At 51.2% G+C, this 19,830-nt stretch overlaps 1 protein-coding gene across 1 annotated transcript in view; it reads left to right on the forward strand.

The window, feature by feature from the left end:
- DSCAML1 (DS cell adhesion molecule like 1) overlaps positions 1-19,611 on the forward strand; it is a 369,339-nt gene extending 349,728 nt beyond the window's left edge. Inside the window, exons 21-33 of the mRNA XM_070383209.1 lie at positions 3,698-3,851; positions 6,044-6,161; positions 6,536-6,699; positions 7,096-7,194; positions 7,893-8,081; positions 8,465-8,752; positions 10,865-11,020; positions 13,093-13,123; positions 13,272-13,390; positions 13,693-13,845; positions 14,466-14,660; positions 16,463-16,774; positions 18,605-19,611. Of these exons, the coding sequence (XP_070239310.1) occupies positions 3,698-3,851; positions 6,044-6,161; positions 6,536-6,699; positions 7,096-7,194; positions 7,893-8,081; positions 8,465-8,752; positions 10,865-11,020; positions 13,093-13,123; positions 13,272-13,390; positions 13,693-13,845; positions 14,466-14,660; positions 16,463-16,774; positions 18,605-19,080 (2,454 nt within the window). The 3' untranslated portion in view covers positions 19,081-19,611. The remainder of the gene's footprint in view (positions 1-3,697; positions 3,852-6,043; positions 6,162-6,535; positions 6,700-7,095; positions 7,195-7,892; positions 8,082-8,464; positions 8,753-10,864; positions 11,021-13,092; positions 13,124-13,271; positions 13,391-13,692; positions 13,846-14,465; positions 14,661-16,462; positions 16,775-18,604) is intronic.
- The last annotated feature ends 219 nt before the right edge of the window (positions 19,612-19,830 follow it).

A 19,830-nucleotide genomic window follows, 5' to 3' on the forward strand; every position in this document is an offset into this window, starting at 1 on the left:
AATTGTGAAGTCTTAGACATTGGGCAAATTTCCCTTCATAAAGTGATGAGAGGGTGGGAACTCCTCCAGCTTGGGTCTGTACGCGCAGTACCTCCTCTCATAATGAAGTCTTTCAAAGGGATTGGTGTCTGGGAGCAGAGTGTCCTCGTTAACTCAGTCTCCAAGAGCCCCAATCCACTGGTGGGGGACACTTCTAGGCTCCAGAGCAGAGCCCCTGGTCCCCATGCCCTCCTCCTGCTACTGCAGACCCGGAGACCCTCCCTCCTTCCCCTTCATGTCCCGAGCGTGAAGGAACCACCTCTCTCCTGTGGGTGGGGGGCAGATGTGCTGGCGTGATGAGAACTCAGTTCAGCCATGTTGCAAAGCAGGGACTGGGCTGAACAAGGGGCCAGGGGACCTGACCACCACCTGTGGTTATGGGTGGTGGGCGATCGTTTTGTAGAAATATACTCCAGGTTCCAAGCAACTGCATCACAAATTCACTTATGAAAGAGCTTCAGGATTGAGGGCACACTCATGTACATGGAATGAAGCAAGACCGTGGGAATGAGAGGCTGAGAGGCAGATGCACGTGTGTCTGAGTCTGAGTGTGTGCATACATACTGGAGTGCGTGACCTTGTGTGTACAGAATTCTCAGAATAGATGTGGGAAACTGCATGAGGTGCAGGATACCAGGAATTACACCCTGGGGCTGGCCAAGGCTAGCCAGAGCTGCACTGAGTCCTGTTAGAAATGTTTCTAGTTTAATACATTTGCTGTTTGTCAAAATAATACAATTTTATTGTAGAAAATTCTATAAACATATAAAAGAATAGAGAAGAAAGTAAAAATTACTTGCCTTCTCACTCTCTAAAGATAACCACTGGCAATGTGTTGGGGTATAATCTTCCAATCCTTGACCTGCACATACACTATGGTTTTGTTTTGGTTTTTATAAAATTAAAATTTATAAAATATTATATAATCTCCATTTTTCATGTAGTATATGTAGGCACTTTTCTACACCATTAAATATTCTTTTTATTGAAATAGAGTTGACATCAAATATTCTTTTAAAATATTATCTTGAGTGCCTGTATATATATAATCTATTTAACCAGTCCCTGAATTGCTCTATATTTAATCTATTTTCAGTTTTTTACCATTATAAATAATTTTTCATGGAGAATTCTTCATAAAAGTCTTTATACTCATTGTTTTATTATTTTCTTAGTATAAATTTTTATAGGAATCCATGGATCACAAAAAGTATAAATATTTTTGAGGTCTGCATGCACATTTGCAAACTACTCTTCAGAAAGTTTGTACCAACTTACACTTCCACCAGCATTATGAGTAGCATGTATTTTTCCCTTGTGCACATGCTAATCTAAGATTATATATTTTTCATTTTCTGTCAGTTGGATTCTAAACTAAGTTGATTATTTTATTGTGTGTTATGTGATTTTTGGCTTTTTTCATCTTTGGATCATTGTCAATTCATGTCCTTTCTACATTTTATATTTGGGTAGATCATGGTTTTCTTCTTATTTATTTTTAAGTGCTCTTTACATATTAAAGATAATAACCATTTTTGCTCATATAGGTTGCAGGTGTTTGCCAGTTCATTGCTTCCTTTTTTATTCTAGTTTTCATTATAAAATAGGTTTTCTTTTCATATAATTCAAATTTATAAATCATTTCTAGTTATGACTTTTCTATTTGTGATTTTCTATTTTTTATTTTTTGATTAGAAAAATAGGTAAGTAATTAACCTATAGTTTCTCCTTGCATAGTTTTACCTTTTTTTAACCTTTGATTACTGTGATTTTATTTTGGAGTGTAGTTGTATGTTTTTGAAAGTGATTTCAGGAGATTAGGGGGAAGTCCAGGTTAAAAGGAAGGCACCCAGGACCTGGGTAAGATGCTAATACCTTCCAGGGGAAGCCAAAGCCTTCCTGCCCTGTGTGGACACAATGCACAGTCAGGTACACACTGACAGACACAAGCAAGGATACTTAACTTTTCTCTACACATGCACACACACACTTCCACCCTCACAGAAACACATGCCCCCGTTTACAAAAGAGAAGAACATGTCCCCACTTACAAAGGACTGGCACACTCCTTGCCTCAGGAGTCCTCACTGTGACCAGTCAGGGCAGGCGGAGCTGGATTGCTTTCTTAGTTTGCAGGAGAGAAAACTGAGGCCCCAGGAACCATGAGAGACACTGTGGTCCATACGGTAAGAAAGGCAGGCAGGTGTCAAAGCTACTTTATTGCCCTGCCTCGTGCTCAGATATGACCTGCATTTACCCACACGGTCCCCGAGCACTGCACCCTGAAAGGACTTCCCAGCTACCAGGGCTCAAGGTGGCTTTCCGGGAGCTCCTGGGCCCAAGGCCAGCTCCCCACGAGAGAGGCAGCAGGGGGGATCTGCCAGGGAGCTCTGTGTGTGTGGTGGGGATGCCTGTACCCTCTCCTGAGCATCTTCTTACAGATGGTCTGGGACCAGAAAGGATGTTTTCTCCTGTTACAAGTCACTGGGCCCCTCAGCCCTCCCATGGGTGGCAAAGAATGTCCCTCTGTGACCCCATGTCTGTCTGGAGATCTGTCCCTCAGCATGTGCTTGAATGTGTCTACACATCCATGTGCATGAGAGCGTGAGCATGGGGGCATGCGTGTGCAACATCCCCTGATTGCAAAAATAACTAATTACTAGCTCCCTCTGGCCTCGGGGCCCCCCATCTGTTCCAGGGGCTGCTCCCCCTCCCTAGACTTCCGCCCTGATTTCAAAGAGGCCCTGGTGCTGTCCTGCTTTCCCTTCCCCGCGGCTGACCAAAAAATAAAATGAAATGAAAGTCAGCCCCATCCCGCCTGCACCAGGGAAGGGGCTGACAGGAGGTCTGCAAACTAGCGCTTATCAAAAGCTCCTTCTCAAATTCATTTCAATATCTGAGCCTCTGGTTTCCAAGGCAACATAATCTTTTCATCAAAGCAACTGGTAAAACCACTGGGATCCGATATTGTTTTGTTGGCAACTTATCAAAACTGTCATTTGGTTAAAAAAATTTTTATAGATTTATATAACCTACAAATATATACGGTGATCTATACCACTAATAATCGTTAATAAAGTGCTGCCCCGTGAAGCTCTCGTAGTTCTCTCTCCCTCCCCTTCCTCCCCCAGAATGGGGGGGCGGGGGGAGGGGCGGCGGGAACAGGTGGTAGGAATGAAGGAGACATTAGGCAGTAGGGCTGGCAGGTGACTCTGAGTGGGGACCGGCTGGGGGAGCCTGTCTACAACCCTAATAAGGCAAACGCAGTCATTTAGCTTCTTAGAGACTCCCTTTTCTCAGGGTTTTCCTGGGATCCCCCCCAACCTCCATTCTCCCTTCTCCTGTCTCCCGCCATCTCTCACCCACCCGAAACACATTTCTTGGCCTGAAGCCATCACAGCCAGCGACTAGATCAGTCCAAGAGGTGAACTGAAACTGACCCAGCAAACCGCCAGAGCCGGCCCATCAGTGCCCAGGGCCAAGTCCAGGGCAAGCTGTTCAGTGTTGCTCCAAAACCAGAAAGGGCCAACTAGGCAGGATCCTGTCTCCACCGCCCATCGCCCTGGCCATTGCCCCACTGAGCCCAGGGCCCCCAGGAAGAGTGGAGGTGGAGACCCAGGGGCCTTGGCTCTTAGTACGCATTCGCTCTGCCCCGCAGGCACCCAGCGAGTATGAGACAAGTCCGGAGCAGCTCTTCTACAGGATCGCCCACCTAAACCGCGGGCAGCAGTACCTGCTGTGGGTGGCCGCCGTCACCTCCGCCGGCCGGGGCAACAGCAGTGAGAAGGTGACCATCGAGCCTGCTGGCAAGGGTGAGCAGCCTGGGGCGGGGGCTGAGGGCAGAAACTGCCAGAAGGCCCCTTCTAGAATGACGGTTCTCCCCAACACGAGTTGTCTCCCTCCACCTTGTCTGTGGCCTGGCTGTAAGGAGCTGGCTGGCCGCTTGCCTCCCTCCTGCATCCACCAAGACTGGGCCTCTGCTGCCCCCTGACTCCCAGAAAGGCTCACAACAGGCTCAAGGCCATGCCACTAGTCGGGGCACCCAGCAGAATGCACCTTGGTCCCCCACTCCAGACTCTTCTCTGGGGGTGAAAGAAAGGGGTGTTAGCCCCACCCCCAGCTCAGCTCCTCCAGAGGGGATGGAGTTGGGATATGCTGCTTCCATGGAGCAGAGGGCTGCAAAGACAGCCCCCTCGTTCCAAAGCCTGGTCATCTCAGGCTGACATGATCCCACTGGTCACAGACGTTACAGAGGGCATGCCTCGAAGGAGGCTGTGGGCTGGGTTGGGTACACGGGGTGAATAAGAACATAACTGCTCTCAAGGGTGCCCCACTGAACCCCTGACCTGGGCATAAGTGTGGCATGGGGGCATGTGTACCCCTACTCTACAGGCAGTGATAGTTCTGAGGCCTCAACCCAAGACCAAGACTGAGGCCACCTCACAGAGCTGCCAGGCTCCCCCATGCCAACCCTGCGGCACGGGATTTAGCCACACAAGCCTGAGACTTCGAGCTTCTACCTTGACTCTGGGCCTCCCTGGGCCCTCCCTCCTGGCCCTGCCTCCTCCCACAGCCACAAGTGTCTATAACCCTGAGGCCCCAAGCCCTGAAGCAGCTGCCTCAGCCTAACCCCACTCCAGGGGTAACCAGCTTCCTTTGGATGAGATACAAGAGGCGTCAGCCCTCCCCGCCTCAGGCTCGGAGTCAGCGGGCACTGAATGGAGGGCCTGCAGCTGCCCTGCCGCGAGGGTTGTCATCCCATTTTCCAGGGGACACTCTGAGGCAGGGTAGCACAGCCCTCAAACACAGCAGAGTGGTGGGCCAGCCCTTCTGGCTCCAATTTGGGGGCTCTTTCTACAAAGCCTCAAGTTTCTTCCCTCCCCTGACCCCTCCTCCCAGTGGTGCTGCCAACCCCTTCTCCTGAACTTATCTCCTTCCAGGAAGGAAAGGACCCAGGACCCCCACCCCCCGACAGACACACACACACACACACACACAAACACACACACACACACACACACACACATCCCCACACACACACCCACTAAGAGGTCCCAGGAGCCAACCCCAGCCACAGGGCAGAACTGGCTCTAGAACAGTGTCTCTAGAGCTCCATCAAACATCCTTGGCAGGCAGCCGGGGGTTCCTCTAAAACTCCACTTTGAACATGTCACTACTTCCTTGTGAGCCTCCTCGTGAGGTCAGGAGGAAGCCCAGCCTCCTAGAGGTGCCAGCAGAGCCTTGGAAGCTTCTCCTCCCGCTCACTGCTCTGACCCTTACTCTGCTGCCCTCTCTTCAGTCACCCTGGGCTTGGGTCACTCATCCCGGAGGCTGAAGGCCCTCCCGCTCACCATGGGTTTCAGGCCCCCGTGCCTCTCTCAGTTCTATTCCCCCTTCCGACACACCTTCCTTCTCTGCTTACAGTCCATTAACAATGTTGTGATAGTTTCTGGTGGACAGCAAAGTGACCCAGCCAAATATATACATGTATCCATTCTCCACCAAACTCCCTTCCCATCCAGGCTGCTACATAACATTGACCAGAGTTCCCTGTGCTATACAGTAGGTCCTTGTTGGTTATCCATTTTAAATATAGCAGTGTGTACATGTTGATCCCAAATTCCCTGACTATCCCTTCCCCCCATTCTTATCCCCTGGGAGCTAATGAATTCCTTCTTTGACTTCAAGATTCAAGTCCAAGCTTCCAATTGCAGAAGTCGCCCCAGGCCTTCACCTCCTCCACGCCTCCTTCCTGATCCCAGGGCTATGGTACCTACCCCCACCATAGTATTTTTCACTCTAATGATCTGAAGTGTCTGTCTCCCTCTTAGATGGTAAGCAACTCGAAGACAGGGACTAGACTGTACTCATTCTGTGGCTCCTTAGAGCCTCCTATGATACCTGGTCCTAACAGGTATCTGATAAATGTCTGCTGAATGAACGATTTCCCCTCTGAAAATGAAAACGAACACATGGGGTCCTTTTCATCCTCTCTTCCCTCTAGCCCCAGCAAAGATCATTTCTTTCGGGGGCACCGTGACAACACCCTGGATGAGAGATGTGCGGCTGCCTTGCAATTCAGTGGGAGACCCAGCCCCTGCGGTGAAGTGGACCAAGGACAGGTGTGTGCGGGACCCTTTAGGGATGGTGACCCCCAGAGATGGGCGTTGCAGAAGAGCCATAAAGAGAACTGATATCCTTCCCTTCCGGCTGACTCAGTCATCTCCAGCCCTGGGAGGCCCTTGCTGGGTACATGGCTACACCCTCACGTGCTAGCCTGGCCTCCCTGGCTGCCCCTGTCGGCTGCCATGGATCTCCCTTCCCTGGGTGGTTGAAGAGGCCATGGTTACTAGATATCCCCAGGAAGCGCTGAGTGAAAACCAAGAATCTAGGGTCCCGGAGCCAGTGCCTTACTGCTCCCAGCTCTAACTGCCTGCAGACCTGGGGGAGGCTCCGGGAGGGGATGCCTGCCATAAGCTGCCCCCACCCCCCACAGTGAGGACTCAGCCATCCCCGTGTCCATGGATGGGCACCGGCTCATCCACACCAATGGCACGTTGCTGCTGCGCGCGGTGAAGGCTGAGGACTCAGGCTACTACACCTGCACGGCCACCAACACTGGCGGCTTCGACACCATCATTGTCAACCTTCTAGTGCAAGGTGAGACCCTGCGAAGTGGGCGGTGCTTGAGAGATGAGATCCTGTGAGGTGGGCGGGGCTCTGAGAGGTGGGACCCTTCGAGGTGGGCGGGACTTGAGAGATGAGACCCTGGGAGGTGGGCGGGGCTCTGGTGGGGACAGGGATGGTTAAGCGGGAGGAATTCCATCCAGAGAGAGACAGAGAGAGAAAGAAAGACAGAGACAGAGGGGTTGTCAAATAAAAAAGACCAGCCACCAGGGAGACAGACCCTCGGTGGATCAGAGGGGACACGTGGGAGAGGAGGCAGGAGGGGTAGAGAGGAGAATGAGCAGGAGTGGGGGAGGAAGAGGGCACCCCTGTCCCCCATCATCAGAGGTTAACCCTTTGTGGTGTGGGCTTCTGACTCTCCCCTCACAGTTCCCCCGGACCAGCCCCGTCTCACTGTCTCCAAAACCTCGGCTTCATCCATCACTCTGACCTGGATTCCGGGTGACAATGGGGGCAGCTCCATCCGAGGTGAGGGGGCCTGGATGAGGAGTGCGGAGAATTCTGGGCCGGGGCAGAGGAAGCGCTTCACTTACTCCCACTGCTTGTCCTCATAAGGCTTTGGAAGTGATGGGAAGAGGGGTGGTTTGGACCACAGGGGAGTTACCCAAGCGCCATGGAAAATATACCAGCCTAGACGTCTGAACTTTAGAACACCCACCCCCGCATTGCCAGTGGTGAGCTGTGTGAACCTGAGGAAGTCTGTTTTCTTCTCTGGGTATTAGTTTCCAAATCTATAAAATCAACAAATGTTCTAGATACTTGAACTTAAATATGCATATGAATCACCAGGGGATCTTGTAAGAACACAGATTCTGATTCGGGGAGCTGAGAATCTGCATGTCTAACAAGCTCCCAAGTGATGCTTTGGGGCCAGGGGACTGTACACGGAGTAGCAAGGTCTCAATAGGACCCCTTTGAAGTCTCACAGCTCTGGTTTCTGCTCCCTTCCCCACCCTGGCTTCTAAACCCTAACACAAGAGCCGATGGGAGAGAGTCCTACAACTCACCCCAGATCCTTCCAGTTTTGCATCTAATTGGCGTCCACGCCATCCTAACGGCCAAAAGTTCCCCCTGCTGGCCCCCTGCGGAGCCCAGTCCCATGACAGCTGTTGGGGGACCCCAGGCCCCGCCCTGCCCCTCCTGAGCCAGGCAAACCTCCCGGCCAGGCTTCGTGCTGCAGTACTCGGTGGACAACAGTGAGGAGTGGAAGGATGTGTTCGTCAGCTCGAGCGAGCGGTCCTTCAGGCTGGACAGCCTCAAGTGCGGCACGTGGTACAAGGTGAAGCTGGCGGCCAAGAACAGCGTAGGCTCCGGGCGCATCAGTGAGATCATTGAGGCCAAGACCCATGGGCGGGGTAAGGCCGGGGACAGGGTGGCAGGTGCTGGGATGGGGTAGAAGGGCACAGGGAAGCACAGAGACTCCAGGGAGACCCCACCTAGTTCCATCGCTGCAGCATCTGGACAAATCATAGTAGGAAAAACTGGCCCCACTTCCCTGCAAGGGGTGGCAGACAGATGGCTCACCTCTTCCTTTTTCCTGCCTCTGTCTTCCTCCTGGGCCAGGCCTTGCTCTCCTTGTCCATCTCCCTCTCCTCTTCTTCCTCCTCCTCTGTCCCCTGGAGCATCCCTACTCCCATCCACACCTCCCACTGATCCCTCGGAACCACTGCAGTCCCAGCCGCCCCAGGGAAATCCTTCCCAGTCTCTCTAACCTCTGTCTCTCCCTCTGGCCCCCCAGAGCCCTCCTTCAGCAAAGACCAGCACCTCTTCACCCACATCAACTCCACGCATGCTCGGCTTAACCTGCAGGGCTGGAACAACGGGGGCTGCCCCATCACCGCCATCATGCTGGAGTACCGGCCCAAGGGCACCTGGGCCTGGCAAGGCCTGCGCGCCAACAGCTCCGGGGAGGTGTTTCTGACCGAGCTGCGGGAGGCCACGTGGTACGAGCTGCGCATGAGGGCTTGCAACAGCGCTGGCTGCGGCAACGAGACCGCCCAGTTTGCCACCCTGGACTACGATGGCAGTGAGTCGGCACGGGCGGGCGGGGGCTGCTGCCGGGGAAGCTGGCCGAGAGGCAGACACGTAAAGAGATAGACAAGCAAATTGAAAAGAGGTATGACTCTAGTCAGGGACAAAGGCGGATGGGTGAGTAAGCAAGCAAAGGACAGGCAAAAGGAGCAGCAGACAAGTAGGCAGATAAGTGGGATGCACCTGTGACCACACAGGTGGATAGGCAGGCAGGCAGGTCAGTAACACTAAAGACAGAGGATCTTTGGGACCTCCCTGGTGGTCCAGTGGCTAAGACTCCACGCTCCCAATGCAGGGAGATGGGGCCAGCTTCTATCCTGGTCAGAGAACTAGATCCCACATGCCGCACCTAAGAGTTCACATACCACAACTAAGACCCAGCAAGCCAAATAAATAATAAAATTGAAAAAAAAAAAAATAGAGGGTCTTTGAAGGTGCAACCCTTGCTCTCCATTGCTTTAAAGAGATGAGAGGAGGCAGAGATGTAGTTGATGTCCTGCTCTATAAGAACACTCTGTTAAGATGGTCCATTAGCCAGGATCGGGTAACCTATGCTGCAGTAACAAACACTAAAAGCTTCATGGCTTGATCCAATAAAGATTTCTCACTCTCATAATGTGAGGGCTGGCTAGCCACCATTGTTTCGCCATGTTAGCTAGGCCATCTTGAACATGCAGCTTCCAAGGTCACCAACGAGAGAGAGACAGAAAAGACACAGCAGTTCCTAACTGCCCTGGCCAGGGGGTGCTGGACACTCATCGTTTCTATTTGCATTCTGTTGTACGTAACTAATAACATGGCTCTAACCTAACTGCCAGGAAGTCTGGGGAATGTAGCTGAGCCCATGGGTGTTTTGGTGAGCACCAGCTGGTATCTGCCACATGTGGATACCTCACACTCATGCACACACATGTTTAAGGCACATAGAAGGCTGAATTCATAGGGACCAGCTGTCACAAGCGTAACTGAATCTACCTGTGTGTTAAGGAAACAGAATAAAAGTGGCATCTCAGGGTATTTGCTCAAAGAAGGAAGACTTCATGAAGAAGATGACTCTTAGCTGAGGTTTTGAAACAAGTAAACATCAAGGCTTGGCAGAAGGCTCTGTCAGCGGGAGAACTCACTCATCACATCTCCTAGCAGCCACCAGGGTTAGCAGATATCACCCATGGGGGAGAGGGCAGGGAGAGACTGCAGGGTGTTGAGTGGCTTTTGCCCCCATTTGGGGAAGAGAACACAGGATCCCACTGCCCTGACTTCTGTCTCCTGTGATCCTCATCATCACCATCCCTCAACCTTACCAGCTGGATGTGGGAATCTAAGCCCATCAGCTACTCTCTGGAAATGAACACTGAACTCCAACAGGCAGGAGACTATCTCTGAAAGGGTTCAGGATGATTCTAAAACAGGCCTCAGTTCAGTTCAGTTGCTCAGGCATGTCCGACTCTTTGCAACCCCATGAATTGCAGCACGCCAGGCCTCCCTGTCCATCACCAACTCCCAGAGTTCACTCAAACTCACGTCCATTGAGTCGGTGATGCCATCCAGCTATCTCATCCTCTGTCGTCCCCTTCTCCTCCTGCCCCCAGTCCCTCCCAGCATCAGAGTCTTTTCCAATGAGTCAACTCTTCGCATGAGGTGGCCAAAGTACTGGAGTTTCAGCTTTAGCATCAGTCCTTCCAAAGAACACCCAGGACTGATCTCCTTTAGGATGGACTGGTTGGATCTCCTTGCAGTCCAAGGGACTCTCAAGAGTCTTCTCCAACACCACAGTTCAAAAGCATCAATTCTTCAGCGCTCAGCCTTCTTTACAGTCCAACTCTCACATCCATACATGACTACTGGAAAAACCATAGCCTTGACTAGATGGACCTTTAGGAGTCTTTAATATCATATGCAGTATAAAAACTACACAACCATTCATGGCTGTCCTGATGGGACCAGAACTTGGGGAGAGCAGAGGAGAGAGTTGGGGCTCTGAACTGGGAAGTAGAGATTGGAGTAAGACCAAAGGCAGCAAGAGAGGTCCAAGGGCTATGTTGCCCATGAGACTCTGCATAACGCTCGACTCCTAGGGCATCTGACTCCCTTCCTCACCCCCATTCAGGCACCATCCCGCCCATCAAGTCTGCACAAGGCGAGGGGGACGACGTGAAGAAGCTGTTCACCATCGGCTGCCCGGTCATCCTGGCCACACTGGGGGTGGCGCTGCTCTTCATCGTTCGCAAGAAGAGGAAAGAGAAGCGGCTGAAGCGGCTCCGAGGTAGGCGAGTTTCTTTGTGCTTCCTCAGCTGCGCTGGCCACTCTCCACTGGCCTGGAGCACTGTCTGGATGAAAGAGGGTGTCCATGTCCCCTTGAAGGGAGCACTCACTCCAGCCTTCTGAAACCTCCTTAGTTGTTCACTGCTGCTTCCTCTGTGTCCCTAAGACTTTGTGCCTGCCCTCACCAGGTTGACTTTTAGTGGTCCACACTGGTAAAACCATGTTGCTGGTTAAGACAGTTGAACAATTCCATAGTTGGTTGGTAAATACATGTTCCCTTCCACCCTGGATGCTCCATTCTCTCATATAGGACCTCTGCAACTTTCCTAGGGCCCAGCCACTAAAGACATGCAAGTGGTCTCTAGGATCTTGCTCAGCTTTGACTGAGCTGTTTCCATGCCTTGTCAGGTGTTAAATATTTTTAGTATCCTCCCCTGTCCCAACACCTGATACCCTGGTCTGGCATGAATGGGCTTGATTTACCCAAGACCAACTAGTTTCTAAATAAATGTCTGTTTATTTATATTTATATTTATTTATAAATATAAAATTATAAATATAAAATTATATTTATAAATATATTTGGAATATATTTATTGAGTATGTGCTATATTGTAGATACTGCCAGACATTGGAGATATAAAAATGAATGAGAAAGAGCAACCCATGCCCTTACAGAGTTCAGAGCCAAGGCACAATAAGAGCACAAAAGAGGGGATAACTAAGGCTGCCTAGGGTATTTAGGAGTTGGGTGGATAAAAGGTTGGTTCAGTGGGTGGTTGATAGTTGTTAAGTGGTTGGATGGATGGATGATTGGATGTCTGATGGATTGATAGTTGAATCACTAGATGGTTGGCTCCATGGAGGATGGATGTATATTTGAAGAACAGATGGATGATAAAATGGATAGATGATTGTATGGTTGTATAAATGGATGGTTGGATGAATGATTGAATAGATGAATGGATAATTAGGTGAATGGTTGAATAGATGCTTGGATGGGTTGATAGCTGAATGGATGAATGGTTGGCATTCATTGGGAAGCCCATCAAACATCCAGTCATCCATCCATCCAACCATTTAAAAACCATCAACCACCCACTGAACCATCCATTTATCTACCCAACTCCTGGTGGGTAGATCACTGGATGAATGGATCAACAGTGGATAGATCAATAATAAATGGATGGATGGGTAGCTAGATAGATGGTTGAATGTATTCATAAAGCTAGATTCCCTCTAACCAGTCATTCTCAGTTATCAGAAGTCTAGTGGATTACCCATGTTCTTTGTTTCTCCTCTCTTGTCGATTCCTAACCTTAGAGTCCTAAATCTATTCAGGGTCCCTATGAGATAAAACAGGCTCCCTGAGTGGCTCAGTGATAAAGAACCCACCTGCCAGTGTAGGAGACATAAGAGATACCAGTTCGATCCCTGGGTCAGGAAAATCCCCTGGATAAGGGCATGGCAACCCACTCCAATATTCTTGCCTGGAGTATCCCCATGGACTGAGGAGCCTGGCGGGCTGTGGTTCATAGGGTTGCAAAGAGTCCAACACAACTGAAGCAACTTAGCACATGCATGCATGAGATAAAACAGTGACCTTCAAATCCATCCATGGACTTTTGGGGACAGATGCCCTAGAGAAGGAAATAAAACTTTGGTTGATGTCATCTGGAGGTGCCCACTGACCACCTGTACTTCATCCTCGACTCTCTCCTCTCTCCAACAGATAACTGAGGATAGATCTACCACTGATGCCTATTTCCAACCTGCTGTGATGTCTTGTTTGATTAGAATCAGTTCAGGAAGCAGATGGAATACTTTATATACTGTCTCCCTGTTAGATAAAAGTCTGAGGAAAGGAAAACAGGCCTGAGTCAAATCCTGAATTGGGAGCAGTGAGACCTTACCATGTTTTGGATTGTCTCCAAGGTCCTTACATTTCTTCCCAGGAGACCAGCCCTGGCCCCATTTTAGGGAATTCTCTCTCCTTGCTCCCCATGCCTCTTCCAATTCTGATCCTGCTCAGACCCCATTCTCACTCAGTCCCCTCTCTCTACTGTTTTGCAGATGCAAAGAGTTTGGCAGAAATGTTGATAAGGTGGGTGTCACATCGCTACTTCCTCTCTCCTCCCATTTCCGTCCCCTCACCCAGGGTAGAGGCTTCTGAGACCCCACTATCCTGCAAAACCTCTCCCCCAATCCCTTGTGGCTGCCTTGTCACCCACCTCCAGCCCTTCTCCCCACAGCAAGAACAACCGAAGCTTTGACACCCCTGTGAAGGGGCCACCCCAGGGCCCACGGCTACACATTGACATCCCCAGGGTCCAGCTGCTCATCGAGGACAAGGAGGGCATCAAGCAGCTGGGTGAGTGACAGGTGCCACGAGCTCTGTGTCCTGCTGAGGGGGCTTCCCCAGGCCACATCCCATGAAGGGCAACCACCAGTCCTCAGACAGTGCCTGGGGTTCTGGAAGCAGCCCCATCAACAACTCCACAACCTCAGAACTCACTGCAGCTTCTCTCAAGGACTGGGTTGCCTCCTCTGTTAATGGGGAGACCTTACCTGACCTTTCTTAGGTTCAATGTCAGATAAAGACAAAGAGAAATTTGGGAAGCAAAGATGGTGCCCAAAGGGAAGGATTCCTGCTGATTGTGTTTTCTCCTCCAGGAGATGACAAGGCCACCATCCCTGTGACTGATGCTGAGTTCAGCCAGGCTGTCAATCCTCAGAGTTTCTGCACCGGAGTCTCCTTGCACCACCCAGCCCTCATCCAGAGCTCAGGACCCTTGATCGACATGTCTGACATCCGGCCTGGCACTAGTAAGCACCATCCCCAGGAAGACAGCCCACCTCCCAGATGAGGTTTCTTGGGCACAGCATAATGCAGAGGTGACTTTTTTTTTAAGGAGGGAGGAGCAGCATGGAAGAATGGAAAGAGCACTGGAAATAGAGTCTAGAGACCTTGATTACAGACCCACTAGCTGTGGCCTTGGGCATATCACTCACCTTATCTCTCTGGGCCTCACTTACTTTCCCTAGAAATTTTGAGAGGGTTAGTTGTTCTTTCTCTCCAAGGGCCTCTGCATCTTCCGCTGAGACGCTGGACATAAGGACAGAATACATACAGGCCTGTAGGGAATGAATGGACAGTCATGAGGCAGCAGGAGAGGAGGTTACATTCTTCCCAGGCTGTAGAAAAGATGGGGTGGCCAGGGAGGACTAGGATGCTGCCCACTGCCCGTATCCCTGACACTGCAGCCCTCCTCCTCCGTGGATAGCTCTGTGTTCAGGAAAGGCAGCATGCTCAGCTTTCCCAAGGGAGCTTCTGTGGCTGCTCCTGCCTCCTCCCTTGCTCCCCGCCACCCTTTCTGGTAAACGCCAGCTGCCCAAGCCTGAGTGGCCGCAGCTGGAGGGTGATAGCTCTTGCTTCCTCTCTGCAGATCCAGTCTCCAGAAAGAATGTGAAGTCAGCCCACAGCACCCGGAACCGGTACTCAAGCCAGTGGACTCTGACCAAGTGTCAGGCCTCCACCCCCGCCCGTACCCTCACCTCCGACTGGCGCACTGTGGGCTCCCAGCATGGTGTTACTGTCACCGAGAGTGACAGCTACAGTGCCAGCCTCTCCCAGGACACAGGTAAGCCCAGGGACCTGGTTCCTGCTCACTCTCCTCAGTCTCCCCCATTCCCCATCTTCTATTTTCCCCACTCCTACCCACCAGCATGGAGTCCAAGGCACCACTCAGTTTCATTTCCAGCTGGTCACTGACTTACCCTGTGGCTGTAACAAAAATGCTTGACCTAACCGAGCTCTGCTTGTCAAGGATGTCATTTTGCTCTCCCAAAATATGATGGAGAAAATGGTACACATGATGTTTGTTGGAGAAGAGGTTAAGGCTTGCTCAGAGGGTGATGCTTATTATCAAGAACAAAAGCTGTGGGCTTCCCTGGTGGCTCAGTCATAAAGAATCTACCTGCCAATGCAGGAGACACGAGTTCCATCCCTGATCTGGGAAGATCCCACATGCCGCAGAGCAACAAAGCCCGTGTGCCGCAACTACTGAGCCTGTCCTCTAGACCCCAGGAGCCACAACCGCTGAGCCCGTGTGTTGCAGCTACTGAAGCCTGAGCACCCTAGAGCCTGTGCTCCACAAGAGAAGCCACCACAGTGAGAGGTGCATGCCTCGCCACGAGAGAATAGCCCCCACTTGCCTGCACAGCAACAAAGACCCGGCACAGCCATAAACAAATAGATTTCAGAAAGAATGAAAGCTGTTTTGCATTTTGTTAGTCAACGATCCCACTTTTTTAATTAATTAATTAATTTTAATTAGAGGCTAATTACTTGACAATGTTGTGGTGGGTTTTGCCATATACTGATATGAATCGGCCACGGGTGCATATGTGTCCCCCATCCTGAAACCACCCCCCCATCTCCCTTCGTCCCTCTGGGTTGTCCCAGAGCACCGGCTTTGAGTGCCCTGCTGCATGCATCGAACTTGCATGGTCATCTATTCTACATATGGTAATGTACATGTCTCAGTGCTGTTCTCTCAAATCATCCCACCCTCGCCTTCTCCCACAGAGTCCAAAAGTCTATTCTTTATTATCCCACTTTTGCCACCACCACTACCTTCACAGGAAGAGAGCAGGGTCATGTGAGCCTCATCCACTCCGTAGTCAGGCTTTCAGATGGCTACTGGGGTTATGGTTAAGGTAACTGCTCAATCTGGTCTCATTTTCACCCTCTCCCCATAAGCCCACTTTATTTTTTATTGAGCTATAACTTATATATAACATTTCATTTCAGGTGTACAACATAATGGTCCGATATTTGTATACACTGCAAAATGATCGCCACAATAAGTGTAGTTAACATCCTTCACCACATACAGTTTTTTTTCTTATATTGAGAACTTTAAAGAACTACTCTCTTAGTAACTTTCAGATATTCAATGCAGTGTTATTAACTGTAGTTATCATGCTGTACCTTATGTTCCCATGACTTACTTATTGTATAACTGGACGTCTGTACCTCTTGACCACTTCACCCATTTCGCCCAACTCCCGCCCCCACCACCACCTCTGGCAACCATTAATCTATTCTCTGTAACTGTGCAGGGGTTTTGTTTGTTGTTGTTTTGGGGTGTTTTTAGAATCCATACATAAGTGATATCATGCTGTATTTGTCCTTGGTTTATTTCACTGAGCATGATTCCCTTGAGGTCCATGCATATCTTCCCAAATGGCAAGATTGCCTTTTTAATGACTGAACACTATCTCACTGTGTGTGATTGTGTTTGTGTGTGTCTTTTTAGTCTATTCACCCACTCACGGACACACAGGTGCCTCTGTATCTTGGCTCTTGTAAATAATGCTGCAGTGAATATGGGGGTGCCACTCATTCCCTTTTAACTTTGTGCCCCCCCCATCTCCCAAGACAAAGGACGGAACAGCATGGTGTCCACTGAGAGCGCCTCTTCCACCTACGAGGAGCTGGCCCGGGCCTACGAGCACGCCAAGCTGGAGGAGCAACTGCAGCACGCCAAGTTTGAGATCACTGAATGCTTCATCTCCGACAGCTCCTCTGACCAGATGACCACGGGCACCAACGAGAATGCGGACAGCATGACGTCCATGAGCACACCCTCAGAGCCCGGCATCTGCCGCTTCACCGCCTCCCCACCCAAGCCCCAGGACGCTGACCGGGGGAAGAACGTGGCTGTGCCCATCCCTCACCGGGCCAACAAGAGTGAGTGTTCAGACCACCTCCCTTGCTGTGTCCCTGCCTTCCAACCCCCTGAGCCTAGGCTAGAACCTAGCCCTGCCTGCACCCTACCCGCTCGCCCAGCACGGCTCCTTGGCAGTGGGGTATAGTGCAGAGAGCAAGGACTTGGGAGCAAGCAGATCTGGGTTCACATCCTGTCTCAAATGCTTAATACCTCTGTGACCTCGAGCAAGTCATGGAACCTCTCTGGCCTTAATTTTCTTGTTTTTGAAATGCAAACGAGAGCATATACTTTGCATTGTTATAATGAGCATTAAAAATGTTGTCCATGCCTGGCACAGAGTTAAGGGGCAATCCTGGCAGCTATGTCCATTTTGGTCAAATATCATGGTGGGCAGTGACCCAGACTGACAGGGAACATCTGATTCCAGGGCCCTGGCCAGAGTATATGCCCTTTGAGGTCAGCAGGGCAGGTCTAGGATAACCAGGGGGAGGGAAGCAAGGGTGCCCACAAGTAGACATCAGGGCCACCATATGCAAGGCACAGGCTGTCAAACCAAGCAGTCTGGTCTGCTCGGCAGTGTCCTTGCTAAGGGGCCACGCTGAACTAGGGGTTCAGGGTCATCTAGAAAAGAGCACAGGTTAACAGAAAGAACAGAGACCTAGGAGTCCAGCAGCCCTTTACGACTCCCCCTCCCCATCCAGCTCTGTGAATTTGGGTAAGTTACTTAATCTCTCTGAACCTCAGTTTCCTCATTTGCAAAATCCAAGCAGGTATTAATGTATCCAGGGGTCTGCGGGGTCTAAATGAGATGACCTAAAGAGTGGCTGGCATAGTGGACAGGAGAGGGGCCTGTGCACAGGGTGCTCACAGGGCGGAGGGATCAGGATGTGGGGTCCTGGAAGCGTGTCCTGTGGAGGCACTGAGAGAAAGGAGGAACATTCTGCCTGGAGAAGACAGGATGGAGGAGAGGGATGCGGAAACGAAGCGGAGTCAGACGTCTGAACGGAGGCTTGGGAAAGGGAGGAGGCCGGCTCTGGTGGCCTTCAGAGGACAGAATCAGGTTGAATGTGGCGAATTGACAAGGATTGACATTCCTTTCCTTCTCAGGGTATAGAAAAGCTTTCTAACAGCCAGAGCTTTTGGATGACCATGTTTGGAAAATGAGCCCACCCACAGCTGAAGTTGATCAGTTATAGTGAACAATTAACAATAGGGATCAATCTATTGAGCAACACCGTGCCGCTGTATTGCAGCCTTTTCCCTGTGTGTGTTAGTCGCTCAGTCGTGTCCAACTCTTTGCAATCCCCATGGACTGACTATAGCTCTCCAGGCTCCTCTGTCCATGGAATTCTCCAGGCAAGAATACTGGAATGGGTTGCCCATTTCCTTCTCCAGGGGATCCTCCCGACCCAGGAATTGAACCTGGGTCTTCCACACTGCAGGCAGATTCTTTACGCCTGAGCCACCAGGGAAGCGCAACACAGGAAATTTGACTCAACACAGGAAACCTCACCCCGCCCCAACATGGGCAGGATTGACTGACTGATAGCTCTTTCTGGATTCCGTGGGTGGTGGTGCATGGCCTTCTTGGAGCAATTTTTCTGGTTAATTCTGATAAGGAGCCTTTTCCCTACTTTGTCTCATTCCCTCCTCACAAAATTACTGTAGGGAGATGAGGTTATCCCTATTTCATAGATGAGGAAACCAAGGCTCAGAGAGGCCAAGTGACTGATCTTTCCTTGACTGGTTACTGCCTATGGGTGGAGGGACTGGCTGAGGGCTGGGGGCGGGGGAACAGGCTGCTTCCAAGGGGCGTCTGCCGCTGACACCACGCACTTCCTCCCTTCCAGGTGACTACTGTAACCTGCCCCTGTACGCCAAGTCAGAGGCCTTCTTCCGAAAGGCAGAGGGGCGTGAGCCCTGCCCCGTGGTCCCGCCCCGCGAGGCCTCCATCAGGAACGTGACTCGAACCTACCACCCCCAGGCTCGCCACCTGACCCTGGACCCTGCCAGCAAGCCCCTGGGCCTTCCGCACCCCGGGGCCCCCACGGCCGCCTCCACCGCCACCTTACCTCAGAGGACTCTGGCCATGCCGGCACCCCCCGCCGGCCCGGCCCCCGCAGCCCCCGGTCCCGCCCCCGCCGAGCCCCCGGCGGCCCCCAGCACCGCCCCTCCGGCCCCCAGCACCGAGCCTCCGCGGGCCGGGGGCCCACACACCAAAATGGGGGGCTCCAGGGACTCACTTCTCGAGATGAGCACGTCGGGGGTGGGCAGGTCTCAGAAGCAGGGGGCCGGGGCCTACTCCAAGTCCTACACCCTGGTGTAAGGGCGCAGCCGGAGGGCGGCCGCGAGCCTGGACCTGTCTGCACCTCCAGCCCTCACACACCAACTTGGCTGGTTTCCTGCATTATTTATATCAAACTGACAAAAACCCACCAACAAGGAAAAAACAACCCCCTGAGTCATGAACGCCTGTACATAGAACTCTTTTGTACAAATGAAACTATTTTCTTCTTCTCCATGAAGCCAGGGCACAAAGAATTTGACAGTACACGTCAAATCCCCCCACCCCACAAAATCTGCCGGGAGAGATATATACCTATATAGAGGGATAGGAGCACAGCGATGAGCTATATATCTATATATTTCTCTCACCTTATTTTGAGACAGAGGCACAAAGACTCAGCAATTTTTCCCTCCTACTCACCCTCCCTCCGATCTAGGTGGTTTTGACAGAGACCAAGATCCCAACTCAGAGACACTGCATGCGATTTTACTGTTCCAAAAAAAAAAAAAACCAGGAGTTGCTTCAATTTGCAGATGCTTATGTGTTAATACCTTTTTCTATGAAAAAAGACCCAGCGCCGTGTGCAATAAAGGTTATGTTTCTATGTGGTCGCTTTTTTCCCATCTGGCAAGGGTCAGTGAGGAGGCAGGGACAAGAGGCCCCTCTACCAGGCCGTTGGTCTTCGAGGGGAGAGACTTTGAGAAGCCCAGCTTAAGCTCAGCACGTTAATCTTTTTAAAAGGCTTTCCATTAGCCAAGCTGCCCCTTGGGCACCTGTTCCATTCTCTGT

Source organism: Bos mutus, chromosome 15 (genome assembly GCF_027580195.1).
Source record: "Bos mutus isolate GX-2022 chromosome 15, NWIPB_WYAK_1.1, whole genome shotgun sequence".
In the NCBI taxonomy this organism is placed as follows: domain Eukaryota; kingdom Metazoa; phylum Chordata; class Mammalia; order Artiodactyla; family Bovidae; genus Bos; species Bos mutus.